The sequence below is a fragment of the Coptis chinensis genome, chromosome 2, assembly GCF_015680905.1.
Source record: "Coptis chinensis isolate HL-2020 chromosome 2, ASM1568090v1, whole genome shotgun sequence".
Taxonomy (NCBI): domain Eukaryota; kingdom Viridiplantae; phylum Streptophyta; class Magnoliopsida; order Ranunculales; family Ranunculaceae; genus Coptis; species Coptis chinensis.
Window position 1 is genome coordinate 114,061,156 of NC_141457.1, and position 9,201 is coordinate 114,070,356.

At 35.5% G+C, this 9,201-nt stretch overlaps 1 protein-coding gene across 2 annotated transcripts; it reads left to right on the forward strand.

Annotated features, from left to right (window-relative positions):
- Positions 1–1,646: 1,646 nt before the first annotated feature.
- DGS1 (dgd1 suppressor 1) lies at positions 1,647–9,187 on the forward strand. 2 transcript variants are annotated; one of them, XM_086592505.1, is made up of 14 exons: positions 1,647–2,020; positions 2,113–2,227; positions 2,302–2,496; positions 2,574–2,711; positions 2,854–3,018; positions 3,521–3,715; positions 4,159–4,259; positions 5,106–5,195; positions 7,145–7,217; positions 7,298–7,326; positions 7,422–7,545; positions 7,722–7,832; positions 8,331–8,431; positions 8,634–9,187. In XM_086592505.1, the coding sequence occupies exons 1-14, from the start codon at positions 1,794–1,796 to the stop codon at positions 8,752–8,754; spliced, it is 1,785 nt and encodes a 594-aa protein (XP_086448631.1). In that variant the 5' UTR covers positions 1,647–1,793; the 3' UTR covers positions 8,755–9,187. The 2 variants fall into 2 exon arrangements, with proteins under 2 accessions (XP_086448631.1, XP_086448632.1); XM_086592506.1 differs by having other exon boundaries at positions 2,902–3,018.
- The last annotated feature ends 14 nt before the right edge of the window (positions 9,188–9,201 follow it).

The following is a 9,201-nucleotide window of genomic DNA, read 5'->3' on the forward strand; positions in this document are numbered from 1 at the left end:
AATGTATATTATAGGGTTAAATTTATTTGAACGATGATAATGATAGGATTATATACTAAAAGTATTACTTTTGTATTAACTTTAACTATTTATATTTTGAATGAGAATCATATGGGCAAATGTTATGTATATTATATATGTTATTAGTTATATGCATGCACTTAATACTTTATGTTGTAGATGATATGGTGTGTGATGACATACATACTAGAAGATCATATCATCAGTACTTTATAAAGTATAAGTAAATGTTCACAACCTAGATGAATTTTGACAAACTATTGGTATGGTTTCAGTATAATATGGTATTAGTCTATCTTGACTACATAATTACACTAGTACACTTTGTGTGTATTGAACAATATCAAATGAGGTTGTTTATCTTTATACTAACTATATAAGAGAACAAACACCTATGTTATTATGGATGTTTGTCATTTTAATCCGGATATAATAACAAACAATTACGTGCATTATACATTGTTTTAAATCATTAATGAGTGATATTCATTTATGAATCTACAAACTCGATGGATTGGGTAATAACATTATATATAAGATGTGCTGTTGATTATAAAAAGAATTCGTGACCCACAAGAAGTCGGGTTGATAATGTTTCCTTGAGGAGCTCATAAGGATTGTCATATAAACCTTGCAAGTAGATTTAATCCGACATGACAATGAGGTTTAGTGGTACTGCTCAAGGACATAAGAAGTTGATTAATGTAGTTGTCAATAACTTGACTTAATCAACGAGCATTCAATATCTTAACACGGGGAGATCAACGAGCATATAATATGGAGTCTATAACCGTAATACACGTAATTTGGGATTAGCGTGGTAGTGCAACAATGACCTTTAGTAGAATAAGTCATTTGTTGACGGACTTGGGCCATGTGTTATGAGCGAACATGGGAAGCCCAAGCCCGTCAGGAGACCTAACCCCTAATTTATCCTCATGATCCCCTGTTGTTGTAATATATATATATATATATATATATAAATATATATATGTCTATAAATGTCCATTCCAAGAATTGAATATTAGATTAAGTGGTTGTTGTTCAAATTATCGAGAGAAGATCAAAAAGATCTAAAAGTATGATTATAAACAAATCGTTAACACCCTTATTCCGCTGTGCATGAGTTTTCACAGTTTGTAGTCGATGACATGAAACCATAACGGTTCTTGATACGTAATCCAACTCGATCAATTTGTGTCATTTTATTAATTTCTTTTAAGTGAACTAGCAAGATGTTAAAATACTACAAAAAAAAACTATACTTTCATGTTAACTTGATTTCCTTTCTCGTTTGCTTTCTTTGCACAGTTCAAAGTTTTGACGAGCAACAATTTTTAAGAGCATGTCTTCAAGATGTTAAAAATAAAAAACTATATATTTCATTTTAATAAGTACTTTTCTACACACGCACCCTTTGGTATGAGTTCAAATGTTTTGGCGACGAAATTTAGCAATTAATTTAATTGATTACGATAGCATATCAAAACAAAAATTATGGATACTCATCAATAATTCCACAGAGTAAGAAAGTTGAATTAGTGTGTTGAATTAGTGTTTCGTCAACATAATTAGTGTTTCCAACTTAAAAAATGTAATGTAAAGGATACCCGAAAAACCTTGCTTTGGCCCGCCCAAATTAGAATTTGTGGGAGGGAAATCAAATTTTGACTTAAACCATTCGGTCGGTTGGTCTTTCTTAATAAACCCATCTCTCTCTCTTTCTTCTTCTTCCCAAAACCCTAACTCGTTCTCTCTCCTTCTTCTTAACAATGTCGTCGTCGGATGCCCTTGCAAACCCTAATTCTTATAATACAGAATCTCCAATGATAAAAACCCTATTAAACTTTTATTCAAATAAGATATGGTCAAGTTTTATCCGTTTGATTCCTTGTAGAAGAGATTTTAATTTATTGTCCAAGCTTTCCAATTTCTATCTTCGGAGAAACAGACCTGGTCTTCCTCTTCCTCTCCCTTCCACTTCTCTCGATTCCTCCATGTAAAGCCAATTTTTTTTTGAATATCTACATGTATTTTTTTTTTGTTTAAGACTATATAATAATAAAAAACAATGCTTGTTTTTTCATATAGAGTTTTGACGGAAGCGTCTCGAGTTTTTGATGTGGTGGAGGATATTTTGGATCACATCTTCTCAAATTTGCATAACATTCAGAAGAATTTACAGTTCTGGCAATGCAGAGCTGAGGTTACTTTCTTACTTACTGACTTTTGTCATTTCGACTTAATTGCTGCCACTTGTTTAATCTTATTTTACTTCAGGGAACCAATGCTCAAAAGGTATACTTTATGTTTTTCCAAAGAGGGCCTCGTGCCTTTGTTGATGGGACTATTCAGTTGCTATCCGGACGCGGTTCTCGTTTGCAATATCTTTGTCATTCTGCTGCTGCACATATATCTCAGAGGGTAGCAATCTTAACAAGTCTACGCCATTGTTTGGCCACTTTTCTTGCACAGGTGTGTTTTATTTTACAACTCTAATGTTGCAATCTACTGCTGTTGCTGCTGAACTGCTTTCTGTATGTTTTCTACAGGTATACACGGAGGTTGATAAATACGGAGAAGATTTAATTAAGAGCCCCGAGAAGTCATTGCCGTCATTATTAGTCACCATAAACAGCTTATTTTCAAAACTAGAAGCATCACTTTCCAATATTAATCCAATGTGTCAGGTAACTTACAGAACAAAGTGTTAAAGCTAACTAGTTTTTGGTTGATAGCCTGGGGAATGCATTTTACCATTTTATCGTTTGCCGACTTTTATGTTTTGTATTCATTGTGGATTTCTGACTTTTCTATCCATTGTTTTTACAGAGTGATTCTTCTGCCTGTGTTGACGAAATCAAAACATTTCCTCTACAGTTTGAGAAACTACCAGAGATTCAGGAAGACTCTCAGTGGACAGATTGTGAGATGAGAGATGCTATCAACCTGATATATCAGAATCTTTACAAAGTTGATTCTTACGTATCTCTTGTTGTAAGTATCTCTATGATATATGCTACTTTTTCTTCATATATTGAGTATGTGGTGATCTTTCCCAGGGCTTCCCTCATAATCCACTTCAGTGCCTTATACCTCCCAAAACTGTGTCAGTAGTGAATAAATTCTGCAGATCAAAGCTTATGATATTGGCGACCCTCGCCTGAAAATAGAAGGATGGGAAAAATGGAAAGAAGAAGAGTTTGCTTCTTCACAATTAAACATGATGCATCAACTAGGAAACAATCACTTATTCATCAATCTTTTTCTAAAAAAAGTTATCAGCAACTCGTTGAATACGTTTGTTCATAAAGCATAAAATTTGGGGTAGGCAGATGCCCACCAGACGTCAGTACCTGCTTCCATACTCACATTAAATGTTATCTCAACAAGGATGCTTCATTATCCTACTGTTCTAGTTTCTAAAACTTTTAGTTTTTGTGCGAAATGCCTATAAGACAATCAAGTCTGAAGCGCATTGCTTTCTCTTTTCATTTAGGTCGGTAAATACCGGAAACCAAGGAAAATGACTAGATATTGGTTTCGTTATACTTGTGGAGCAGTTGGGCTCTCAGTATGTTCAGTGTGGCTCCTCCGCCATAGTAGTTTAATGGGAAGTTCTGACATTGAGAATTGGATTCGTGAAGCACGGGAGTCAACAATCAGCTTTTGGAATGATCATGTGGAACAGCCGGTATATTTCTGAATATTGATCTGTTTATTTATTTATTAATGGTTTAATATTTTTATCTGTATAAAAAGGCACACAACACCTAAACCAGCCAGACTAACGGCAATAATGATATGCCACTGGCATGATGTGCATGGGTAGCATAGATTTAGACTATCAGTTTGTTGAGCTGTCTTTGACTTGCCGTTTACATTGCCATGTTAATCCAGAAATACACTCTTCACGGATGTCTTTTTCGGATGTGAAAATGACATATTAAGTTGCCAAATATATTCTCTGTTTTGGGTGTTTGTTAATGTGTTGGACCGACAATGATCTGGTCCAAATGAAGTGCTTGAATGTTCTAATTTTAAGAGGGAATGCGAAATATGTGAAGTCTGTCTATAGTTATGTTTCTCATAACGTATGGAGAATAATGCACTCAAATGATTGTTTCCATTTTTCAGATACTGTCTATCAGGGATGAACTTTTTGAGACGTTCCGAAGGAGGCATAAAGGTGTAATGGAGGTCGAAGAAGTGCAATTAACAGCCAATTCGCTTCACAGGTGAGATGTTAATTGTGATAATGCTAAAATTTTATGAAGTAGAAATCATTTTATACTACAGATTTTCCATACTTATCGTTTATCACTTGTATAGGCACTTATCATTTATCAAAATTGTGTAAATGATAAACGATAATTGTGATGAACGATAAGTATTAAATTTTGATAAATGATAAGTGAACCCAAACGATAAATATGAAAGATGAAAAGAAATCCTTTATCGTTTTCCACTTTGAAAATCTTGAATTGAAAAGGTTCTCTTTTGTCCTCGAGCAACTTGTTTCTTCTCATTGACAACTTGCTAGTATTAGAAGCAAATTCTGTGGAGCAACTATAATTGTTTATTGATCTTGGATTTTGTTCCAGAATTGGGGAAAGACTTAGATTCTTGATCTTCTCTGTAATTTTTTGGAATTCCTTGTATGTCTTTGTACCAGTTTATATCCGCAAGCAAAAAGCATAATTAGTCTTGATTCTAGGATGTTAAGCGTAACATGACATACATTATGCCCTTATTTTGGGTTTTGTTTTTGCTACCTTTGCTTTTCACTATAATCTTGGTTGCTGTACTGTCTCAGTAACTAATGTGTTACTTAGTTTGGGTCCACTGATGTGTAAACTGGTCGAAGTTGAGTTCCAAATCACTTGAATACAATTTGGGATTTTTGGATTGTACCACTATGAATTCTGTTCCAGGGGGCTGAACGAGAGTATGGTTGCCATGGGATCTGTATTGATGCCAAAGATCACATAAAATTAAACTTATATATGTACAAATATATGATGCTATGTGGGTTGGGAGCCCAAATCTTTATACAGTATCTGGTGTGTTTATTTTTTATGCAGAATGTTGGTGGCTTTCAGTGAACAAACAGGTGAACAACATCTTCCAGAGAATGCGTCAGACCAGGCTATGTTGGAAATTGTTATGGCTAGGTGAGATGTCCTTTCCATACTTTTTGTAAAGCTATAACTGTATTACTATTATGCTATATTTGCTTGCGATTAGTTTCCTGTTTAATTATTTGTCAGTAGTCAAGCTTAGGCAAAGTGTTCTTTCCGTGTGACTTCTGAGGCTTAAGCTTGTAGACTGTTTAATTAACGAAAAAAAGAAGCTTAAAGACTGTTGTACTTTGTTTCTATGAGTCCATCCCATGAAAGATGGTGGAATTTAACGCAAAATTAACTAGCTTCACTGAAATGGTTGGAGTATAACCTCATGTATTAGTTGAAAAATATCCAGATTTACATATTGCAAAATGTAGCTCAAAACATTCAAACTTGTTTACGTATGGAAGTCCTATAGTGGCCGAGCTTCCACCTGCATGCAATACGTGAGTTTGCAAAACTTGCCTTGTCATCTCAGAATTTGTTTGTGTCCCATTTACACTTTTATTGCATTCTACAATTCAAAAGTGTAGTAGATCTTGTGGGGGTTTAAAAAATGAATAGGTATTAATTACAGCTGGACTTGTAGGCAGCAGAAGTTAAGCATTAAAGGAAAAACTAAAATTCCAGAAAAAATTGTTATAGTTGTTGTTAATTAGAGCAATATAATTCATTGAGCTTGGGTAGGGTTGGTCATCGAGCTACCCGAGTCGAGTATTGGCATGCTCAAGCTCAACTCGGACATTTAGCGAGCATGCTCGAGCTCGACTCACTCAGTTGTACTAATAACTCGAGCTCGATTCGGCTCGACTCATTTTGCACTACGAGCTCGAGTTCGAACTCCTTTGAACAAAAAAAAAACTAGCAATCACAGTCACCCATTGTTTACCTTGAAGTTAAGAGGTGCAATTGTGAAAACAACACATTTTGGCACGAATTTGATTTATACAGTATAATAGAACCATCACATATAAAACCTTTGATGATCTCCGTGCACAAAATTTTCAAAAAAAAACAACAATCTACAAAAGAAAAAAGCAAACCACCATAGTAACAAAACCAATCCTGCTTTGTTAAATGAAACCATCATATGTATATCAAAGGAGAGGATACAATCTAAATGAATCAATGATCCTCTCTCCAAAATCTCAAGTACCAAATTCGTTAACAACATTAAACAATAACAAAAGATAAAAAACAGATCCATAACCAAGCTAAACCCCATTAGAACAAAAACACTTTTAAGAACTTTTGATGGTTTTTGAGTTGAAGTTGAAGAAAGATAGTAAGTATGTTTGAAGAGAAGAGATGTGGCTGTTGAGTGTAGGGTTTGATTGTGCACAAGTTTAGTAGTTAGGGTCAATGGGTTATGTCTTTAAGTATGTTGGGGTGTTGGGCAAGTGGGTATGGGTCATAGCTTCATGGGTTGTGGACTTGCGATATATAAATGATTTGATTGTGTATGGGCTTATAAAACGAGTAGCTCACGAGCTACTCGAGCTCAAACTCAAATTACTCACCATCTAGAACGAGCTTTAAATTAAGCTCAAGCTTGACTCATATTTTTGCGCCGACGAGTTAAGCTCGAATTACTCGCGAGCAGCTCGACTCGATGACCAGCCCTAAGCTTGGGACCCTGTCAACTATGGTTACCAAGTCGCCACAAAACAATTAAATTGTTAGGAAAGTTGGATTATCGGAAATAGTGTCCCCTTCATGCTTTTCGTAGCTTGAAGTTCTTCCATTTATAGAGTAAAATGCAGTGAAATATATAGAATATTGTGATATGTACTGGGTATTCTGAAAATAGATACACAATTGACACAATGTTGCAAAACTTTGGTAATCCACCTGCTTTAAGATATTTGGTTTAAACATTCTGAAATTTTTCCTGAAACGGCACTCTGTACTATGTTTCTGTTATTAATTTGAAGTGGCGTATGACTTCTCGTTTCTGGAATTCTCTGTGGGGGAATGATTCAGTTTTCTAAATGCAGGTATGAGAAAGATCTTATGCATCCGATGAAAAACCTTCTGGGAGGAGAGATTGCTCGTGCATTGCTCATTCAGGTGCCTTACAGGTTACACATTATTTTCAGGTTGTGGACAGTTTGTGATTGATTGTTTCTTACTATGGTTTTTCTTTGCAGATTCAAAAGTTAAAACTCGATATTGAGACGTAAGTACAATGCTATAATCCTGAAGACAAAATTTCACAGGATGATTGAAGTTTCCTGAAATCCTGACAATATATATATATATTTTGTAAAACAGCGCCATGCTCGAACTTGGCCAGATTCTCAAGGCCAATGAAATCAACTTTGCTATTCTTGCTGCTTTACCAGCTTTCTTTCTCTCTCTGATTCTGCTCATGTTAATCCGAGCATGGGTTAAACAGGTAACAATACTGATCTTCTTCATACATCTAACATACAATATGTTTATCATATTACCAAGTATATCACTTAGTTACATTACACAATGACCTATTCAGATAGGAATGACCTGCTGGTAGATTTATCCCAATGGTTTGACGTATCTGGTATTTTCTAACTAATGCATATCTTTAATCAGGATAAAGGGGCAGAAGGTAGAGGAAGGATTGCAAGAATCCAGAGGAGACTACTTGTTGTTGAGGTTGAGAAGAGGATTATGCAATTTCAGACCTGTGTGGAACGTGGACAGGTAGATTAACAAATTTGCTTATGGGACGTTATTCGTACTTATATAATATGCATACAGTCCAAGAAAGGATCCATGAAATAATCTTTTATCTTCATTTCTTTACTGCTATGCAAAGCCCTGTTTACTACTTTCTTCATGGATCGACATGCAATGGATGGCTCAGTGTACACTAAATGAATTCGAAACAACTTCATATTTCCTTCTCTCGTCCAACTACTTCAACATTACTCGTTTAAATATTCGCTAGAATTTCAGAAATTTATTAGATGGTATACTTTACTGGTATTACCTATCTAACATGGAAGAAAAGTGTGGTGGTTGATGGCCCACCACCCCTTGATCTCAGGGCTCCCATGTGATATTTTCAACTTACGATGTGGACCATCTAATTAGTAAAGTTTTTGCTTTGACAAGCATCCTTTACTTAAATGCGGGTTACTGTATGTACGGGAAAGCTTGATTTGTAAATTTATGCATATTTTTTCCCATATGTTGTAGGAAGAAGATGCTCAATGCCGGTTTGGGTTAGTTCTCTATAGTCTAGACCGCTTATACAGAGCTGTGGAGAGGCATGCAAAGGCAACAGGCGAATGGCTCAGGTTAGTAGTTTTACATCAATACACCTCATGCTTGAGACTCGAGAGGATATAATAAGATGTATACTCGTTAAAACTGATGTTGATCCCATGTGGGTGTCACTTTAAATGCAAGTACACCCATGACATAGTATTAGTATTGTACTGAACTAAAGTAGTGACGACTAAATTTTTGAGTAGCTAACCCGTTGCTTATTATGTGCAGTTTGAGACAAGACATCATCGACTTGAGTAAGCCCAATCTGCAAACGTCATATAAGCTCACCTTGACATCACGCCTTGAAAGAGTGTATGACTGCCTGCTTCCTTCATCGAACACACGGTAGCTCATCCCATTTATGAATTCTTTTGGTTCCTAAAAGTCAGTTCACAAGAGGTAGTCCAACTATCTTCAGTCAAATTTTTTGGCAAAAGAAATTTTGGCCAACCCGTCAGTTACATTCAGTGCATCGTAACAATTTTTGAGAGGAGTACTGTTTTATACTTTGACGCACAGTGCACTTGCCTTGAGAGTTAGTGGCAAGTCAAATATTTCTAATATGAAACAAAACCTGTGAAGCTTTGTTTGCGAAGGTGGAAAGCTGATGTGAGTTGTTGGGTGGCATGCATGTTTTTTGTTTCTCGATTGTGTATTCCACTACGTCTTTGTATTGCATTTTGTTTGGAGGTTGAGAAGCTCACATTTGTTGTTAGAAACACTTCACGTTCTGTTGGCAGAAAACAAAGAAGGGAAGAAACTTTTAAACGGTTTAAACACTATATTGGACTCTCTC

What these genes read in the sequence shown, in the direction of transcription:
- DGS1 (XM_086592505.1), top strand. Translation starts at nt 1,794, where the DNA reads ATGTCGTCGTCGGATGCCCTTGCAAACCCTAATTCTTATAATACAGAA. An exon ending in ACTTCTCTCGATTCCTCCAT is followed by an intron (nt 2,021 to 2,112) that starts GTAAAGCCAATT and finishes TTTTTCATATAG; the next exon opens with AGTTTTGACGGAAGCGTCTC. An exon ending in ACAGCCAATTCGCTTCACAG is followed by an intron (nt 4,260 to 5,105) that starts GTGAGATGTTAA and finishes TTTTTTATGCAG; the next exon opens with AATGTTGGTGGCTTTCAGTG.